Raw genomic sequence first — 22,435 nt, 5'->3', positions numbered from 1 at the left:
AGGATGGCAGTAGGGGGGGTCAGAATCCTCATGGCTGCGGAGCGCGCTCCGCAGCCATGGAGGATTCACACGAGCAGCGGAAAGTCAGCGGGAGACCGCTGACTTTCCGCTTCTGACCGCGGCTGAACCGCCGCAGTCAGAATGCTCGTTGGAGCACCGCCAGCCTGTTGGCGGTGCTCCCGTGGTCGGTGGCCCTGGCGGCCACCGGCCGCCAGGGTCAGAATGACCCTCTTAGTCTCTTTTTTTTTAAGTTTTTCTTCACCGGGACGAACCTGCCAGTTGAATCCGACCTCCCGGAGCCCTTGTCCGGATACGCGATGTCGGTTTCCTCGGTGGTGATTTTTACCTTCGGACTTAGTCGTTTTTTCGAGATGAAAATCCTTCGACCGGGGTAAACCTGGATCTTGATCCGACGTCCGTGGAGCCCTTCTCGGATACGATGGCTGGGAGGTCCCGGTCAACTTTTTACCTTCGGACTTAATCTCTTTTTTGGATGTTTTTCTTTACCGGGACGAACCACGAAGTCAGGCCGGGTCGCGGTTGAGGCAAGCCGGCTAGAATTTCCGCGGCGGGTCGGTCCCTCTCTGGAGCTTTTTTCCAAAAATTCTCAAATCTTTTCCAAACTTCTGGGGCTTCACCCAGATGTTCTTTTAAGGTTCTTTTGGGGTCCACAGCTCACCCCAAGGGTCCAGAAGTTCTGTGATGGTCCTTGGGGGGTGCAGACTTCAACTCCCAGAATGCACCTGGCGCAAACTCCTTTTTGGCCACTAGGCAGTGGTCAGCTGGTCGCTTTTTTCAGGAGTTGGTGCAGGGGACTCTGGTTTAGCAATTTTTCACCTGTAGCAAACAGTGAGTCCCTCCTTGAACCAGTTGAAGCCAGGCAAAGTCCTTCTTGTGGTGAAGCCCAAGTGTGCAGCTGGTGCAGTCCTTCTGAGTGCAGGTTCCAGGTGCAGGCCAGGGGTCCAGCAGGGCAGTCCTTCTTCTCCTTAAGTTCCTTTCTTGTTGAAATCTGGTAGGGATCTGAGGTGTGGGTGCAGGTCTGCCAGTTTTATCCTTGCTCCTGGGTGAAAAGCAGGGGGGCCCTGGTTCTCCAATCAGGGACAGGGTCGTCCCCCTGTGATGACCACTTCCTGGGAAGTGTGGCAAAAATCCAGCCCAGAAGGCAACAGTCTCTAAAAATCCAACATGGATGAATCTGATTTTTGGAGGTTACATCTGGCTGAGCCCACCCACTGGTGTGGCTAAAAATCATAAACACACCCCTCTCCTGCCCTCTCCTAATCTAATCAAGGGGGCACCTAATTGTCTGGGGTTGCAGGATGTGGGGGTGTTGCTGGGTGCTCCAAATGTCCTTCTCTGCCTTTGAAGACCAGTTTGGCCGCCCTCCCCCTTCCTGCCTCACCATCTGCTGAGGGGAGATTCTCTCCCCCAAGCACATTCCTTTGTGTGAAGTCTGGCCACTTCACACCTCATCAAGGTAGCCTGGCAGAAGCTGCTGCAGGCTGGCCAATCAGAGCACAGCAGCAAAAACAATGCAGAGTTGAAATTGGCAACTTTTTAGGTAAAGTCTAAACTTTTTACCTGAACAAGTTATATTAAATCCAACAACTGGAAGTTGTGGAATTTATTACAACAATTAATTTGATACCAAATTCTTGGTATGTAACATTTAAGGAGACTTTAAAATTTCAAATAAAGTCTGCCCATTCTAGCCTATGAAGGCCATTTACTTCAATGAGGGAAAAACGAATGTGGCTGTTTTTACCTCACCAGGGCTTATAAATCTATTTTTATAAAGTCCCTGCTTATAGTTACATGGCACCCAGCCCTAGGGGCACATAGGGCACACCTTAGGGGTGACTTATATGTAAAAATAAGGTAGTTTAAGACTTTGGAAGTACCTTTAATTCCAAAGTCGAATTTGCATATAACTTTAATTTAAAAGCAGCCAGCAAGGCAGGCTTGCTTTTAAAATGACACTGGGCACCTCAGCAGTGTACCTAGGTGTGCACCACCTATGCTGTGGTCCCTAAACCTACATGCCCTACCATATACTAGGGACTTATAGGTAGGTTAACTTAGCCAATTATAATTAGCCTAATTTGCATATCCATTTTACACAGAGCACAGGCCCTGGGACTGGTTAGCAGTACCCAGGGCACCTTTAAAGTCAGGAAAACACCAGCAAAAAGGGGAAAATGGGGGCAAAAAGTTATGGGGCCTCTGCAATCAGCCCTGTTTTCTCACAGCACTCTTTTAGCTAGTTTGAGAATTACTAGACCTTATTTTTCTGCTTAGAGAAAAACTAAACTGGTGGTAAGTATTTATGTATATACTTGAGGGCATGTAAGCAACAGTATGAGTTAATTTCTGTAAATCTCATATTTGTCTCAATTTGTGGCCTGTTTAAAAATGATAGGCAATAAAACAAGCAGTGGGGAAATATTTGCTCATGCAATATTCAACTAATTTTATTACAGAAAGGAATAACATCAAATAATATAAATTCAAACCAGCACAAACAATTAAAAATAAAACTAACGGATGTGATAAATATTGGTGTACTCCAGTTTATGAGCCTACTTATGTGAATTTAATAAAATCACTTCCCAACAACAATAGTTGCTGTGGAGAATACTGTATGCACTAGCCAATAACTGTAAAATGCATGAACAAATACTTTCATCAGCTCATGTAAACTATCTAGTTCCGTTTGAGTCATTTGTTCTGTTAATTAAAGAAGAAATAAGTGATTCGTACTTAATGCTTTGTCAGGGCTGTGTATTTTTCCTGGAATATTTTCTCAGGTCTGTATGTTCTCCCTGAAATATTAGATTTTTCAGGTAGAACTGTAGATGTCAATAGCTTTTCAATTTAATAAATACACTTTTGTACAACATTCCAGTTTGTGTTCACCTATTTATAAAATGTCATTGTTTCTATATTTAACTAATTTAAATATGCTGTCTATTTGTCTTCACTCTTTATCATAAGGCACTTCATCGCCTGAAGTGGTTGTTTACCTTTTAAGAATACCTAATGCTCACTTTGTGTGGTTCATAAAAAATAAATCAGGTATGGATACACACCAGGAGGGCATGAAATAATATCAACATTCAGGGATCACCACGATATGGATCAGGTCAGCAAAAGAGGCATAGTCATCCATCCCTTCAGTACAGACTTGTTTAACCCGTCTTTCCCACATACCTTACTTTAAATATCCAAAAAGGTAAATGTTGCATCATGCCAGTATGGCCTGTTATATGTAGAAGTAACATGAATCAATTTGATTGTAACAGCATTACATTATGGACTTCACTGCCACCATGATATATACAGCCAATGCCTCCTGAAAAATGACATAGGCATTTGCTTTCCTTCCAGAGTTATGAGCCATGTCAGTTTTCTAGCAGTGTCCCTTTGCTTTTTTAAGACAGACCCATTTATAAGTGTGCACAAAGTGACATAACTGCATCCTAGAACTCATCAAGGGTGGCCTTGCCCACATTTTCTTAACAATAATTTGTGATGGTTATTGCAAAATAAGGATCCCTCAATAGTGCCTTGTCGGAGGTCCAGCATGACAATGGTGATTCAGCAATGGTTGAAATCATGTTTTCAGCTGGGCCATTGTTGGACATGACAGCCAACTGTGTACAAACATTTTACGACTCAAAGGTGAATTTTGCATTTGGTCTAACTGGTAATTTGGTGTGTCTTAGTAAGGGTAGAACCTGTACCTTTTAGTAGTCAATAAGCTTTGCACCAAGTTTCAGAACCCGCTAAATGGGCCAAAGGTGAGACTGGAGATACTGGGCCCCAGCCATGATGGTTTAGGTAATTTGCCAGTGATGTCCTAGAGTCTGCTCTACTCTGGTTTCGCAAACTGGCCAAGTACACTATTTCCACATTTGACTCCCCCTGTAAAAAAAAAAACAGTCAAAGGTTTTTTAGAGCTGTTGTATAAGAGCAGCATGGATTTATGATCCTGATTCAACTAGCAGACCAGATAATTCATTTTTTAGCTCAGTGCTTATCTTTTAAGAAAAGTAAGTACTTTTAATATCACTGAAGCACAAAATTCTACAAATTTCGATAGTTATGAGACTTAAAGTTGAATGATCTCAACAGCAGGCTTACACTTACACTAAAATGCATCCACCTAGGTGCCCTATGACTTCTGTACTGTGCCCTTTCTGTGTGTGCCTAGGGTGGTCCTCTCTCCTACGTTGAGCTTTGGCCAAATTAGGCACAAGTGTAAGTTTCAATAACTGGTAGCCGCTGAGCAACTGATGGATCAGTTCATGCAGTTCCTTAGCCCAAAAGTGTATTACTGATAAGGTTACATTTTTATAATGGTTTAACATTCATTGCATTTATAGCGTCTTAAGTCTTTGGAGACCATGCCTTGCTGTTACCTGATTGGTGAATGAGGGAGCTGGCTGGTGTGCGGGTCTGCATATACTGATGTGTGTCTTCAGTGGACCCTATTTGTCCACAGCGTAGTGCCCCTTTTCTCTATGTCATAGCCTGCTTCAAAGATTTGCTTGACAGGTAGGAATGGTGAGGACTGGTGTTTGGGAGATGTAGCCCCATAGACCTGGAATTCCTGGCAGGTGCGGCTTCTGGGCCAGTCTGACACCTTGCTTTTAACAACTATTCTGTCATGGTTGTTCAACAAACTGGTTATGGCTGCACCATTGTTCTGACTGTAGAAATGCCTGTTGGCACAAGGGTATGACGTTGAGCTTCTTCACACAATTTACCACTAGAAGTGTGCTCAGGGAAACCAGATGAGCTCTCACAGTGGATTCCTCTAGGTGTCCCACACACATTGAGGGCACAGCTAGTCTTCTATTGAAGCTCTGTCCTCCTGCAGGGCCAGACACTCTCTTCCCTTTCTGAGCAGGCAGACATTCAGCTAGGTGCTAGGCAGACAGACAGCTTCTCCAGCAAGTTGCAGACTTCAGGTGATATCCCCTCATCTCTGGTATACAGGCTGTCATACGGACAACAGCCCTGACCTTACTGCAGCTGTTCAAGTACTCTTTGGAACACTCTCTTCCATGGTCATAGCAAACTTGGCACTGAAACAAAGTAGAGTGGTTTGATTCCCACTTTTATATCTACTTTCCTTACAAGGGATGTGGATCTACTATCTAAGGGGCTTGTAACTTCTTTGGGGCGTAAGGGTGAAGGACATGTTCTTTTTACAATGTCATTTTCTGGCAGCAGTGCAAAAATAACCTTTGTGCAAGGTAATGGCTCTTACTGCAGGTAGTGATGATGCTGGCTTCAAGCTAGAGTATCCAAAAACATGGACACAATAAAGTGCAGACTCTCTGCACCTGGCTATCATCAGCCTTCCTGAAGTTGCAATCAGGGTCAGACAGAAGGGAAGGTCCTGGCTAGGAACACCACCATCATTAACAACAGAATATGCTGACTCACTCTCTCCATGACCATCTACCATACAGCAGTGCTTAAGCAAATTCAATTAGCAAAACCTTGCTTTTAGTCCTCCTAGAATTTCTAAGGGTAGACCTACCTCTATCCTCCCTCTGTTTAGTGTCTGGATTGCCACCTTTAGCTTCAAGATACAAGCTATGCACTCCCACTGTCTGGGGAAGCTCTATTTTGTGTATCTTGTGCCATGTTAAATCAGAGGGAATCCAAAATGTAGATCCATCCCACTGGTTGCAGGAAACATATCCATTTTGCACACAGTCTAACTGTCATGTGCATGCCACACATACACCTTGCACACACGTGCTCAACACACATACACTGGGATGTTACTGCAAGTGCCAAGGTACAACATTGAAGTAAAACTTTTTATTAAATAGGGGCCCTAGGTATCACTCTTTTCTTACAGATAAAAAGGTTTAGACAGAAATATGAATTCACAATAATAGTCTGCTGCACAACTGCTTCATGTCAAAAACCATGAACATGAATAATAGTCTTTCTCATTAAAAAAGTGTATGCTTGGTGCTCTACTTTAGGTCACACAAATATTTTGGATCTTGACATTACCAGGCCATGCCAGGCCTCAGGACACCCATTAAATTAGTGCTATAACTGGGTTAGTAAAAATCAGAAAATCAGATTCACTTGCAGTTAGATCACTCTTGCTGAGTTTCACACCTGTATACCATGATGTGGACATTTCTATCCCACCTCCATGTAAAACTTCCAAATTCAATATCACCTTTCCCTACCATTTGAAGGTTGCCCTCCTCTGGCAGAGGAGTGATGACCATATTATAATTCCCTCTCCAAAATATGATTTAGCCCATCAATCTGTCTAAAAAATCAAGAAGACAATGAACCATCTACATAGATATCTAAGGAGATGTGAGAGTCAAACATCCCGCTTCCCCAGTGTTAGGGTAATGATCACAAATGAACCTATTTTATTTGTCTTCATTTTTAAGATCAGGGCACAAATTGCAAATCACAAAATCATGAACCTACACCCTGAAGTATCTATATAGAAGTATGTAATGGAGATAGTGGTTTCATCCTCTTTTATGCTAGATACATTTTTGTATGCTTGGCACATAGCCTTGAGCTTGCTCATACAGTCTAAACATTTATTTTTGGGATTTGTTGTCAAGCTCACCTTAGTTCTATTGTGTTACCTCATTCACCATCCTAATTAAACATTTTATTTTCATTACTGAAGCTTTAGCTCACTTTTTCTCCTCTGTTTGTTTTCCTTTTCTGTGGTTCTTCCACTTTCTCACACAATGCCTCGCCCTTCATCCTACCCTTTGATCACATGCATCACATAACAACCAAATTAACAGGTCACCTGAGTGACCATACTTTCTTCTATCAACACACAGGTGAACAAGTGTGGCTCAGTCCCACTAGGCTAAGGGGCTAGAATTGAGAAGCTACAGTTAAACATCAAAAGTCAACAACAGCATGACCATAACAAAAGCACCAAGATCTTCTTGTCAATTAGTCACTCAGATTCAGTTTAAGACTTGACAATGTTGAGACCAGTATGTCAGGTTATTTGAAGTGTCACCAACTTCAGAAGGAAACTCTGTGTCGCAACAGCTTTGAAGTACAAGTTGATAGTGATTTCAGTAGCTGTTGACACATGTTCAAAATTGAGCATCTAGCCTGGAATAAGAAAGAATCATACATTAGTTTTGTAGAACAGTTAAGGGTTTATTTTCATGCCAAAAGCATCTGAAAAGTTTCAGAAATGCCCAATGGATTCACTCACCAAGTATTACCAGGGGTCACTGGTGTTCATGGGGGAAAGGGACAAGCAAGAACAGGGAAATTAACACAGAGCACCTGAAAATAAATCACTGCTTTGAGACAGTGTGCTGAATCTCCTGGGTGAACTACAGTTACATTTGCAGATGTCCTAGTGCGCAAGTGTCAGCCTGGCAATGTTTTCTCTGACCTGCATGTACAAGCAACAGCAGTGACATCACCGGAGAACGATAGCTGAATTAGAAAGAAAGTGGTCTGGTTGCTTGTGGGGCGCATGAACAGTGGCCCTAGGAGGAGTTACAAAACTCCATCCACTTCAATGGCTGAGGGTGGGGCAGGCCAATGAGGACAAGGAGGGAGTGGGTGGCAACAATTTGTTGATCATCACAGTGGGGCAGGTTGTAGACGGGGTGCTGGGGGCTGCTCTCCTGACAGTAACTCGAGTTTAGTACTGCATTTGGTTTCACTTTGAAAAAAACGTTATGGAGCTGTGCAGAGTGCTCCTTATCTTCACTCTGTAGAGGCCCAAGAGAGATAAGTAACCAGCTTCAAGCAACAATCGCACTAGTGGACGAAGAGATAAGTGTGCAGGTACGCTTCTGTCTGCATCAGGGGCATCGTCAACCCTTCTCCTCCTTTAGAAGATACAGTGGGGTGGGGTTCTTGATAGGTCTCTTCTGTCTGCAGCTTCACAGACAGGTAACTTGGGAGGGTGAGTGAGTTAAAGGAAGGATAGGTGGATCGATGGATGGATGAAATGGTGGATGGACAGATGCATGGATGATTGAGTGAAAGGATGGACATAAAAATGGAAGAGTGAAAGGCATGGGGGTGTATGAGTGAAAGGCAGGATGGATGGATGGATGGGTCGATGGATGGATGGATGGGTTGATGGATGATGAGAGAAAGGATGGATGGGTGGATAGATGGATGTAGAATGAGTGAAATGATGGATGGATGGATGAGTGAAAGGATGGATGAGTGAAAGGATGTATGTAAAGATGGTTGAGTAAAACGATGGATGGATGAGTGAAAGGGTGAACTGATGGATGGATGAATGGATGGATAGATGAGTGAGTGAAAGGATGGATAGCTGAGTGAAAGGATAAATGAATTGATGTATGGGACGTAGGGTGGATGGATGGGTGTAAGGATGGAAGCCTGAGTGAAAGGGTGGATAGATTGATGAGCCAAAGAGAGGATGATGCATGGATAGAGTGAAAGGTTAGATAGATGGAACGAAAGGGTGGATGGATGAGCAAAGAATGGATGGATGATTGAATGGATGGATGAATAGATGGGTGAAAAGGGGGTGGATAAATGAAAGGATGGATGATGGAGTGGATGGATTGGTTTGATGGATCGGTGTCCCTGTTTTGTGGTCCATTTTTATTGTATCAAGAGTGAGTAGTTATTCCTTCTTAATATAATCAAAATAAATGCAGACCCGCTTCGGGTCCAACAATAAACTGAGGCAGCTAATGACATTGTTTGATTGTTGACACAGGTGCATGCAGATGCCTGAGCAAGCCATCAGTGATACTGTTCAGAGCTGGTGAAATCCCAGCACTGTGAGCATGTCTGTTTGACAATGTGTCTCAGTTAAACTGAGAGAGAGTCAGTGAAGGAGTGAGTCAGAGTGAGTGAAAATGAGTGACAGTAAGTACCAGTTTGTGTGAGAATGAATGTGAGGGAGAATGACAGTGAGAGTAACTGAGTATTACTGTGTGTGCGACTGACTCACAGTTAGACTGAGTAATTCAGAATGAGTGATAATGAGTGGGACTGAGTAACAGAGTGGGCCAGAGTAGAATAAGTGAGAGTGTGTGAAATAATGAGACCAAGTGAGACTGAGTGAGTCAGAGTGGGACAGTAAACTTAGTGCAAGAAGTGAGAGAACTCGTCAAGAAAAAGCTCAAGCCAAGGATTACACCCCACCACTTTAAAAGGTTACCAGCCGCCACTGGGTAGTACTCATAATTGGAACCCTGTGTACTCTTTTTATCTTGGTTCCGAGTTCATTCAAACCCAAATCAAAGTAGGTTTTTTTTAGATCCTGATTATTGCTTTCTTCCATCCTTCAGTCTCCATTTCATATTCTTCACTGCTAAGGTGTAATGCACATGCTTGAATTGACCACCAAGGGGCATAGCCTCTCCCTCTTCTTACACTTTGTACTACTATATCCTCTCTGGACTAGCTGCCATGTTTTTTGCTATTACCAGCAGAGGCTTTGCATTCATAATTGCTGGTTGTGTTTGCAAGTTCTGAGTGATACTAGTGGCCTCATCCCAAGCCAATTCGAAGCCGGCTATAACAAACATTTGGCCGGTTCCAGTTACCTCATGTTTGTTTTAGCTGGTCTGCTTTGTTTGTCCTTGGTCACAATGACCTGCGCCAGTGCACTGTTTGATGATGCTCAAGGGGATAGGTCAAGCCCTGTTTGGTGCAATCTAGTTCACCTCCAGCGACTGTTCACATCTACGTCTGCTGAAACCTCTGACAAACTAAGTTATTGGTAGTCTGTTTAGAGCTGTCCGCTCTTTTCCAGTTAAGCAGACAATTCTTCTTCTCAAAATTCATGTCTGGCAAAATTTTGAGTATCCACTTGGCTAGCAATTGAAAGTTATTGAAGTCTAAATTTGTTTCTTACAGCCTTCTAAAATCAGAAAAAAGGTTTTGCACTTCACCCCATTGATTTGAATTTCATGTTTAGGAGGTGTGTTGGAAATTGCCCTCTCTGCGGGGTCACCCCCAAACATTTTGACTTTTTCCCACCACTTTTTGCTGAATTTGTTTTGTTGGCCTTAGGACTCCGTGCACTTCACCACTGCTGTCCAGTTCTAAAGTGCTTGTGCTCACTCCCTAAATCATGGTTTGAGTGGCAAATACCCAATTGGCATATTTAATTTACTTACAAGTCCCTAGAATGTGCCACCCACTTAAGAAGCCCTTTAAATATGTCTCTCGTCTGCCTTTGTGGAGCCTGTGTGTGCAGTTTAACCTGCCATGTCAACCTGGCAAAATAAGCCTTTTGCCAGACCCAACCCTTCCTTTTTGAAATATATGTGTCACCCCTCAGGTAAGCCCAATGCAGCCCAAGAGCAGGATGTAGTGTATTTAAAAAGTTGGACATGTACTTTTAAGTTTTACATGTCCTGGAAGCGAAAAACTCTTACTTTTGTATTTCACTACTGTAAGGCCTATCTCTCCCTTAGATTAACACTAGGATTACCTTATTACATTTAATAAATGTAATTCATAATCCGGAAAAGATGGACATTTAAATTTCAATTTTGATGTCTCTGGAATCACAATTTAAAATCACAACTTATGGTGAAGTTGAATTCTGAATTGTTATTGTGAAAATGACGCTTTTAGAAAGCTAACATTTTCTTACTTTAGCCATCTGGGTCCTGCTGCCTCTCTCTGATTTCATGTCTGGATTAGGTGACAGCTGGGCTTTGTGTGTTCCCTCTAGACAGTCACATAATAGGAGCGTAGGTGTGACTTGATAGGCCATCCACATCCTAATGGGCCATCGTGGGCAGAGTGGCAGGAAGGAGCTGGGCACAGCCTCACACATATAACTGATAAGGCTGTGTCCTGTCCCCTCACAAAAGACTGCTAAACCTCATGTAGTGAGTCTGTAGACAGGGCAGGAAATAATTACCTATGTGCACTTCAAAGCTCCTCTTTGAGGTCTCCCCCACTTCATAGGCACCACTGGGTAAAAGATTTGGACTTCTGACCCTACAAATTCAGTTTATTTATGAACCTATGGATACTCTGCCAGGAAGAAGAACTGCCATGCTGCTGAAAGTACTACCACTCTCCTGGACTGCTACTTTGTTGGACACCTGCTCTGCTGTGCTGATTTGCTGCCTGCAGCCTTCCTTGCCTAGGAGTGAGAAGGACTGGACCTGCATATCTCCAACCCAGAATCAAGGTGATTCCAAGGGCTTGCTGGCTTGCCTCCTGTTTTTGAAGTCTCAGAGACATAAATGACTTCCAACTCAATGGCTACAGCTCCTGGACTCCTCCAGCTGTGAGACCTGCCCTGCCAAGCGGTACCAATCTAGTCTGGAGCCATTGGAAGTTGATGTAAAGTGCTGCTCCAGACAAAATCAACACATTGACACCGTAGTGCCGCTCGGAACTGACGCAGCTCCATTGACACCAACACATTGCCGCTGCTGCGAGGACAACACATTGCAAACTGTGCACCACATCACCTCCATTTCTAAAGCAACTCCACCTTTGTGTGACTCAGAACCAATGCATTGCCTACATCCTAACGATCAACAATGCTACATTGCCTCACCTGCTCCTCACATCTACCTTGACTTCAACGCAAATAATGTACTGTTGCAGTGGGCCAAGGCTGGTCTCTGTATCCGACCTGCACTCCATCGGGGTCAGCCTGAACTTTCAGATTTGACCCGGTCTAGCGATCCCAGATACCCCTGGTGGGCGCTTTATGCTTTCAAGCACTACATTTCAGTTTATTCTTTAAGAATTCGCATCTCGAGTTCTACTTCTTGGACGTTTGCTGTTTGGTCTTGTTTTAGTAATTAAATTAAGCTCTATTTTTCTAATTATGCGTGGTATCTTTTTGTGTGTTGTTTTCACTGGTTTACTGTTTGAAATGTTGTACGAATACTTTACACATTGCCTCTTAAGTTAAGCATTCCTGCTCTGTGCCAAGCTATCGGGGGTAAGCACAGGTTAATTTAGGGTGTGTGGTGACTTAGCCTGACTAGGATTGTGGTTCCTGCTTCGACAGGGTGCATACCTCTACCAACCAGAAACCCAATTTCTAATAAGCTGTTTTATGGATACTATTCAGAGAATCTTTGTTTGCTTTCGACCAATTGGCATAGAGATTAATAACTAGGCAAATGGTGGTGGATATTTTTCTACTTTATGTGAAACTCTAATTGTATTTCTGGTGTCTGTGATTTGTTAATATATAAGGTTGCGAGCCAGCATATAAAGTTACTAGCAAATTACAGTTCTAACTCTTTGATAGATAATCTAAGCAGTTAATTGCATTTGGTTGGGGGACAAACCAAAATCAATAGTGTTTGTTACCCTTTTACGTAAGACTGATGAGCGCAACCTAAAATAGCCTCCTGCACCACTGTTGTTTGTTTGGGAATTACACTATTGTGTGTTCTGGGCTATTTGTATCACGGAAAGACAGTATGCTTAACATATACATATATATTGGTGTTTATCTAGTACATCAAGATACTTTATTGTGGGAAATGCTAAATCAGAAATGAATGTGAAATAGAACTTCTTTCCTAAACAGGCATTTGAAGACATATACATAGAACAGCGAAAGACCATTAAGACTATGTTAGAATATGCTGACAAGGTGTTCACATACATCTTCATACTGGAAATGCTTCTGAAGTGGGTGGCTTATGGATTTGCAAAGTACTTCACCAATGCCTGGTGCTGGCTGGACTTCCTGATAGTCGATGTAAGTATTCTTAATGACTATTACTTGAATACTAGAGTGTGCTGCCCAACTCTATTTGGCGTTCTTAGCCAAAGCTGGGTTGTGTGTTCTAAATGGCAATCTCATTGCATATAGCCTTTTGCTTCTTTCTGTTTTTAAGTGTTATTTTTAAACCATATATTAAATATATTGTTTCCAATCGCACACAGTTTACATGTGGATTATTTGTAAATTAATGCCATGTCAGTAATCATTGAAGATGTGCATTAAAGGTATGAAATTAGACAGTGACGTAAAACAAAGACAGTGCAAGATGCTAGTAATAATGCATGGTAATGATCTTCTTCATATATGTATTGACTTTTCTTCATTTTAGAACAGATGATAAATACAGAAATGTGCATACAGTACTCAAAACATGTCTTTATGACAAGTAAGAGGGCAATGTATAGACATACTATTCATGAAACATAAAAATTCAATTTTACAGTGGGTAGAGAGGAAAAGATATAAGATACAGATCGGTAAGAAACATGTATATTGTTATTGTTCCTGTTGGGGGGAATAATACGTCTTGAACATGTAGCTTTCATGTATATGGAAGTGGTAGCTACAGCTTACAATTTGCAGAGATACAGTTGTTCCTAGTACTAACTTGTTTCTTGCCTTTATCTGATATTTACTTTATAGAGTTTGAATGGGTTCATTCCTCTGTTGTATCAGCATATGTTTTAACTTGCATGATGTTTGATTCTGTATGATTTTTCTTCAAGCTTTGGTGGTTTTGTTGATTCCTTTTTTGTTAGTTCATAAATTAATAAGCTTGGACTACTTCTTGAGTTCTTATCAGCAGTCTTTCCAAATTACCTTGCTTTATTACATTTTCTTGGTGTTTGTATTATATTTTAGTTTTGTGGCATCTGGGTCATTTTCTGATACTTGCTTAGCTAAATGAACACGTGTTGGAACTATCAAATATATAGTTATTTCATTAAGGCTCTGTCAGAATCATTTAAAACTAAGATACAGGCAAATTCGTGATTAAACATAATGGTTTATCAATCATAAGGTGTGACAAATACTTTTTAATACAAAAATACAATTCTAAAATACAAGCAGATTAAAAGCACATAAATGATGAACATCAGATTCGGACTAGAAATGTAAACCATTCATATTTTCATTGATTGTAACTTTGGCTGAACTGAAGCAAACATTTTGGAAGTTGACACCGACTGAGACTTGAAAACATTCTACAGCAGCATATGGGTATGTCAAGGATGCTTATAATGCACTGTGGTTTGTGCGATGAGTCCCATGGGTGACAAGACCGCTGAGTATACGTGGTGCCTCTGATATCACTACCAGTGTGCCTTAATAAACCTGGTTAGTCTGACTAGGTATTTGCTAAATGTAGATGTCTTTCTGTCACAATCTAAAGATGAAGAAAAGCATCTCTGACATGTTTCTACTGTCATTGCTTGTTTTTTTAGAGACTTTCATAATAAGAAAAACTGCACAGGCTACGTTATGTCTTCAGCAGGTGCTTGATGACCAGATTAGATTAAGGGATTACAGGTCCATAATATAAACACCTTTATCTGGCAGTTTCCTCCTCCCCATTCATGCCACTGCTCTGTTCTAGATATTCTAGAGCCATGGACCACCAAGGTCAGCTGTACTATAACAACACAATAAAAAGAGACCTTGCTCTCATAGTTGTCCCCCAAATAGCATTAATCATTGGACAAAAGAAGAAAGGCAAAGTGATCGCAAACCACCAGTCCTTATAGAGAAGCCACGTTTGTCACTGGGTGCTAGAAATATTCTCAAAATGTGTGCTGCCTCCTATGAATACCTATATTACTACCTCAGATTATTTTCTCATTCTAAAAAGGACAGATGGCAGTGCCTATTGCAATAGCTAATAAAACTTTACCAATAAGACAATTGGTCATTTAAGTAGATGTCTAGTTGTAAGGTTCCAGTTTCTTCTCTCTGAGTTTCTAAATATTTAGATTTCTGTAGCCTAATAGTCCTTCACGGAGTCAGAGGGATAGCCTTTTTCGAATGATTATTAGAACTCCTTGTTTTCTGTATCAGAAATATGTGTATTTATCTTCAGATTGGGTAGGTACAATTAATGCTACAGAGTGTGGGTTTGAGTGAAGACAAAGACAACAGCATTATAAGCATAGATAATGAAGATATTATAAATTATTTTCTCAGAATATTAAACTTGTTGGGGGGTGGGGTCAGCATTGGTTATGGAGAGTATTGAGGTTTCAGAGTTAGGGAAGATTTAGTCAACAGGTTCTATAAAGCTATCATCTGTGGAGATGAATTCAATCATCAGGTAGAGAGTTCCATTGGAGGGGTCACAGTGTGCTGAACGTTCATATTATCAATGTTGCGTGATGGATCTGTGGTAATTTGGAGGCGTGATGTGTTACGGTTGGCAAAGTGCACATTTATCACAAATTGTTTCAAACACCTAGATAAGTGGTTTAAATAGGCCCTGTTTTCTGAAGCTAGCCAACCAGCCTTGAGAGGGTAACACAAGGTTCTGTAGAGGCTGAAGAGATTGCACATGAAAAATCTACTTCTCTTATCTGAGAAAGAGATTGCATACAGGGATAGGCTTAAAAGAAGACTATTGCTTAGTTGTGAAATGTATTGAACAGAAAAGAGAGCAGGAAAGTCAGTGAGACAAAAGAAAGATTAGCATGAAGCCTCAATATGATGAAACAGCATTGCAATAAAGCACAGAAATGGGATAAAGATATTGAAACCACATGAAATGTTTCCATCTGCATAAATTGTTATTGAAGAGCCTCACTGATTACTTGGCCGGAGATGATTTTGTGATATGCCTCTCACTGCTTCTGTGCTTCTGCATTCCTTGCCATCAGCAAGTTTAAAGAAATTCCTTCGTAGTCTGGTTAGAGCAATGTGACACTTTTTTTCTTTTTACCCCCTTTCTGCCTTTTTCTCGACCTACATGTGCATTACTGCTTTCTTTTTGCAAAACGTTAAGTAAATATCAAAAGAGAACCAAACGTTTGATTTTATTTAATGCTGAATAATATCAAGTGCTCTTACCCGATGATACCTTTAAAACAGACAGCATGTTGTAAAATCTGATCACAGATTCCTTATTCCTACAGTTGCATGTCTGTCATCCTTGCAAAAACATTTGCTGTTTTCTCTTACATTTTTAAAGACATTTTAAAAGACATGCTACATTTTTAAAATGCATCATTACTGAATAAGTACACTTTATTTTTCTTGATGGGCAACGAACATCATAGCTTATCTCGAAACATTGTTTTGGACGCTATGATCAGTTTATTGTTATGGCTCACCCTAATCTCTGCTGTATTGGATTAAACTGAAGTAATGTGCTGAAAAATTAACTAACATCCTGTATTTTGTCAGAAATAAAATAGGGTGATCAATAAATCTACTTAACATGCTGGTCCTAAAGCAAGCTACTGTAGATCCCAGAGTTCAGATCTATGGGAAGCCACAATAACTTAAATCGCACTAATATATCAAAGTTAATCAAGGGCCTACTGGGACTGGCGGGATTGGAGTCCCACAATTTTTTCTCTATTAAGGTCCTTGCTCCGCAATGCAAGCAAGTATTAGAGCCTACGCTGGTCACATTGAACTCATCACACATTCCAGCTAAAATCTTGACCTGCAAGGAGCTGTTGAAGAGTTGGGGTATAAAAATAGCACATTTCCAGGAGGATCGCTAGGCACCATGACTCCTAGCTCAAGATCAGCTTGCCAGCAAGAGTGGAACCCACTCCCCATTTTGCCTGAAACAAAAAGCGGGGCAACAGGTATTTTCAATTTTGAAAAGTGCAGTGTTCCGGTCTTCCACCATAAACGGAATCTCTGGGCTCAAGATCCAAACAACAAAGGCCTTGGTGATGGAAGGCCCAGAAACTAGAGTAGTAACCAAAACAGATGAAACTGAATATTGGAGCTGGCTCCCATCAGCCCTATCCGTGGCACGTCAAGCTGGCCGCCATGTGGATTGAAATGAGAAATCCCTGGGACACTATGTGACAAAGCATGGTACCCTGAGTATTGGCGCTTGGAATATGGGGGGCCTCACACAGAAAACTGAAGAACCCTCGCTGTCGGAATATTTCAACATTTTCAACAACATAGCCATAATACAGACATGGGCACAATCCAGCATTCCCTTAATTGGGTTCATTGAATTCAACAGGTTGGCAAGTAAAATCAGCATGTATGGAAGAGCAAAAGGTTGGCTGTTGACCTATGTGAACTCTAAACTTACTGCGATTGTCACGGTGCTAAATAGTAACAAGCCATGGTTACTGGTGCTTCCCCTGAAAGAATGGGATAAGCAGCGACAAGCCCGCTGGTTCTGGTCAACATCTATATTAACCTGATAGAAAAAAGTTCAACAGTAGACTAACTGATCAATCTGCTTCTGGAGTGGAAAGGTAATCCGCAGGTGGTGAATCTGGTACTCACTGGCAACTTCAACCTGAACCTCTTCCAAGATACAAATGTGGATGATGAAGAAGTGTCACATGCAATGCACACCCTCAGTTATCTGCTGTGCACAAGACAAGACAAAGTTGGGAGAAAGTTTGTGAGATGATAATGTTAAATGACCACCTCCTGGGGGACATTCAAGCATCCTGGACAAGGTGCTCTGAAATGACGACCTCCCACCTTGACTACACCATAGTATGTGCCAGCTTGTTCAGTACGGTAATTGATTTTAAAACAGACCTGTGATCAGAGAGTAACCATCATCCAAAAAGAATCTGGCTTGGTGCCAATACACCAGTACTGGGCCGTGCCCAGATAGTGCAGGCAGAAGCATACACAAGAACCTAAAACACCTCAAATGGAGCCAGATGATATTCAGGACCTGGCAAGTGAGGCAGGGAAAATCTTGAAAGTAGCCTCAGCCAGTGAGCAGAACCAAATAAAGGCCTCAGAACGCCTTGCAGAATGTTTAGCAACAAGTTACCTGGCCATTGCCTCGCATAACGGCACAAGTATTAGGTATAAAAGAAATATTGTTTGCCAAAAGCAATCCTCCTGATTAGATCACTGATAAATAAAACGTTCTGACAGCTGCAGCATGCACCACAGAACCCTCCATTGCTAAAGTGCCTTCAACACGTGTGTACTGGACTGAAAAGAGAGTTCTAGCTGTACAAGAAGGGGAAATCTGAAGCGCTATGGGCAAAGCTTCTTTAATCTTCAAACCAAAATGATCATAGGAATTCTGGAAGTTAATAAACGAGCTTGACAAGAGCCCCATGGCAGCAAACAATGCTGATATAAGCACAGAAGAATGGGTATACTTGCTAAGAGAGCACTATAAAGGAAGCGCGAATACTGTCTGCCCTGGGACCTCGTTCAGACCTACCTGACATGTCAGATACTGGAAATAACAGCAACAGTGTCTCAGATACCCTGGAATACCAAACTGTGAAACTGGTAAAAATTATTGAGAACTCATGTATAAACTGTGCCCCTGGCCCCAATGGAATACGGCCAGCCCTCTTGAAAGAAAACACATTACGATCTGGGCAGGCTTTCTGACCTTGAAGTTTAATCACATATTGCTGACTGGAAGCATCCCAAAAAGCAGGCAAGGGTCAGTCATACATCCCATTTTTAAAGGTGGGAGAGCTGTGTCACCAAACATCTATAAATTGATAGCCCTGCTAGACATGGATCTTAAATACTTTTCAAGTCTACTCCTGCAGGATCTTTTGGAGTTGGCGATGGAAACCAGAAAGTTCCAGTTCAACAAACAGGGTTCACCAAGAAGCAAGGGACACTTTCCAACTTGATAGCTGTGGGCCTCATCATGAAAACAGCAAGTGTCACCCGTACCCCACTGTTTATGTGCTTTGTGTACTTCAAGGTGGCCTTCGATAGTGTCCCCCAGGAGCATCTCTGGGAAAAGCTACAACGCAGGGATATCCCAACAAAGCTTCTGAGGGCAATACAGCTGCTATTTTCAAGAACCGGGGTAAAGATCAAGGTAGGGGACGGCCAGCGCCTGTCCACAGAAGTTAGCACATCCCTAGGGTTAATGCAAGGATATGTTCTGGCTCCACTGCTGTTTAATTTCGGATTTATTGCTTTTCCTTGCTGAAGTGGCCTGCAGGCTCAGAGTCTCGGTGAGCAACAACTGTGTAATATTTTATACACTGATTATCTGCTATTGTTAAGTAACACCTGAGTAGGTCTACAACGACTGATCAATAGACTAGCACAGTAATCAGCTAACAACTAGCTGGAAATCAATCTCAAAAAGACCAAGGTTATACCTTTAAGCCCTAAATTTCCAAACATGAAAAATGGCATCTCAGTGGGTCTACGATCAATGAAACAGCAACATACATGTATCCAGGGTTCAAATTGGACTCAAGGGGGTCGTTTGCAGCACAAAAAAAGGCTATTAAAGCTAAAGAAGATACACTAAATGTTACCTTCTCTAAGGAAAAACCTGTGGGGACCTAACCTAAAGGCATTGATCACAGTGATAAAATCAAAATTGACTCCCACCTTAACTTAGAGAGGGGAGATAATGTTAGGGGAGGACGCCACCATCCTAGAGAAGCTCATATCATGAACATACAACTGGGTGTTTCAGCTACCAAAGTTTGCCTCCCACGCCCAAGTAAGACTTGAGTTCCCTCTGGTAAAGTAATTATTAGCCAGACAAGGGGCTTTCATTAGAAGCTGTCATCGTTTAAGGAGTGCTCCCGAAGATAGACTAGCACATCATGCCTGCGTCGAAATTAATTTTGAAAGGGGGAAACGTCATATTATTAAGTACTTAAAGGACAGAATGAAGAATCTTGGTCTTTCAGACTTATGGCAACTGAATATAATTCATTGTATCCTTAAGAAAATTTTGAACAAATGTATCCAGCAGAAAAGCTGTCTGTAGGACAAAATGCTATTAACAAAATGAGCCAATGGGTAGGTGGTGATAAATTTGTATGGAACCCGCCCGGAACAACCCTGCTTCGAGGCATCACTTTCTTTGACCATCAAGGAGGGAATGTGATTTGGTCGCCTTCCAATTTTTAGAGTTCAAACCTAAATGGCAGACAAAGGGGCAACTGCAGACAAACCTGTGCCGCTTGTGCCATCAGTCGAATGAAACATTTATGCACATAGTTTTTTTATGTCCTAAGCTATTAGCATATCGAAGGGCCCTGTTGCGCAAAGAGTTTTTAGCCTTGGGAGTGAGAATCTGCAGGTCAGCAGTCATTGAGGCCTTAAACTCTCAAAACCTTATGTTGAACGCTCTGCTCATGCAGTATTACCTGTGGTTTAAGCAGGCATTGGTCGATGGGAACTGAAGAGCCTTATTTTGCACCATGGACTGTTATGGGATGAATGAGAGAATCACTCTCCCCCTTCCTAACGTCACTATAATTTAGTCAGATTCCTAACATTTGGGCTGTGTAGCTCTGGTTAGTGTCACCTATGATACTGTTAACTACTCAAGTGGCCGGGCTGCTAGGAGTGAAGTACAAGGAATATCGACCCCTATCCCATCCACTTGGCACTGTAAATGACTTAAGTGGGCAGGCTACTAGGGGTAGATCGCGAGGAATATCGACCCCTCTCCCGATCACTTAGGCTGTCTAGCTCTGGACATCGGAGTATGCTTTAATGGCCCTATTAGTCTTGGGAAGAATCAGTTTTTTAATTAATGTAAGCTTTGTTCTTCATGTTTGCACAATTCACTTTTCACAGGAATTGTGCATAGTCAGGCTGCAATGGGCTTGGCTCACCCATTCTGTACTGTTAAATCTTGCTATTTTTTCTTTTAATCCTTAGACAAGAGTGCTACAACGATTACCGAATGCATATGTCTAATCTCATGATATTTTTAGTCTTTCAATTGAATGTATGACTCTGAGGTTGCTGAATTGTGTATGTTTATGGTTTTAATTAACTAATAAACAAAAATTTCTACTACTAATAATAAAGCCACCATGTTATGTTTAAAATATATTCAAAGAATAATTGAAGGTTGAATTTATTCTTTGCAGTATATCTTTGTATTGATAGACAATGCAATAGAAACATTTTTTTTACCTTTGTGAGGGTGAATATTAAATATGTTGCGTAATTGATCAAGGAGTGATGGCTACATGAGTTTGATTACAGATTGTCATATTTGTTTCTTTTACTTTTTGAATTCCTATCCTAAGTAGATGAAAATTAAGTAATGGGATCAACTCTGGTAATCATTTTCAGTATTTGTCTACCTTTAAACACACGAGGGAATCCTTTGTCAACTACCAATATCAAGCTGTACATCTGAGCTTGGTTGATGAACCATATATCATAGAAAGGTATTGCTTATAAGAAAAGTGTAGTTCATCACCGACCTCTCCATCCGTGGGTCCCTTTTATTTACTATCTTGAAGATTGATCCTCTATAACAATTAATATTATCTCCAAACTTGATTAACAATGCTGTTAATTCTGAACAGATTTCTATCATTTCCCTTTTGGCTGTGGCCCTCGGGTACGACCAACTAGCTGCTATTAAGTCTCTAAGGACCTTGAGAGCACTGAGGCCTCTGCGAGCATTATCAAGATTTGAAGGCATAAGGGTAAGACTAGTACTAGGGTGCACTGAAATGCGAGACTATTTTCTTTCACAAGTGTGCCTTTGGCAATGCAAAATATCTTTCCACAAAAATGCTGTATTTTTCCATTGTAACAATAGCACAACAGCGACTCTAACTTCTAACTGTTTCTTTTTGATAACTAACGTTCTTTTCTAGGTTTTGACTGGATTGCTGGACAGGTTGATGGTGCTTCATTTGCTCAAATCTGTGTGTTGAAATATTTGGAAGAACAATGCTCTTTACTTTTCTGTTTTTGTGTAGGTCTCCTTGATTAGCTTAATAGCTAATGCCTTGGGCTACTCAGAACTAGGTGCCATTAAATCACTTAGGACACTAAGAGCACTGAGACCTCTAAGAGCCCTTTCTCGATTTGAAGGGATGAGGGTAAGACACAATTAAAGAAACTAAAACAACGATAATGCATGCATAAAACAATGTGCATGCCGAGTAGGTATAAGGAATGCTTCGTCCTTATAAAAAAAAATAGATCACACATGCCTACATTGTAATAAAATGTTGTGTTTGTTTTAATCTCAAACCCATCTCTAGAAAACGCACTTGTTATCATTTTTATCACGAATATATCTATGAAAATCATTTGAGTCATTAGATTCTGTAAAACTAACACTGGTCACCCGAAACTACTGAAGGTCTAGACGATTTTTCCCTAGTTGTACTTTTGACCCAACACCTTTATTGTGCGGACCAATTGGTAAAAACAGTTTCATAGCTTGCCTGAAATCTGAGAAACAGGAATCACTTAAAACTATATAGCAGTTAGATAGCTACCATTTCTGACATGTACCAACTAGAAATCGTAGTTTTAATGGCATTAATGTAGCAATGTACTCGTTTGTAGCACATTCCACATATAGCTTTATTCTGTTTGCTCATACTGGTGAATGTTTGTAACTATTTGTTTATCTGCTGAATGGCTTTCAGATTAAAAGCGACATAAAATGATATGACTTTCATTCCTAGTCAGTAAATGGCAAAAATATAAAAGAAAATCCAGCACAACCTTCTCTACCATGTATATAAAATGAAA

General features: G+C 41.3%; 1 protein-coding gene across 2 annotated transcripts in view; it reads left to right on the top strand.

Moving 5' to 3' along the window:
* Positions 1-22,435, top strand: part of LOC138285390 (sodium channel protein type 2 subunit alpha) — a 666,155-nt gene that overhangs the window by 500,922 nt on the left and 142,798 nt on the right. For both annotated transcript variants that reach the window (XM_069225263.1, XM_069225264.1), the window contains exons 22-23: positions 12,560-12,733; positions 21,649-21,771. In XM_069225263.1, the coding sequence (XP_069081364.1) occupies positions 12,560-12,733; positions 21,649-21,771 (297 nt within the window). The remainder of the gene's footprint in view (positions 1-12,559; positions 12,734-21,648; positions 21,772-22,435) is intronic.

Source organism: Pleurodeles waltl, chromosome 3_1 (assembly GCF_031143425.1).
Source record: "Pleurodeles waltl isolate 20211129_DDA chromosome 3_1, aPleWal1.hap1.20221129, whole genome shotgun sequence".
Lineage (NCBI taxonomy): Eukaryota > Metazoa > Chordata > Amphibia > Caudata > Salamandridae > Pleurodeles > Pleurodeles waltl.
The sequence above is the reverse complement of the archived record's forward strand: the minus strand, read 5'-3'. Positions and strand labels throughout refer to the sequence as shown.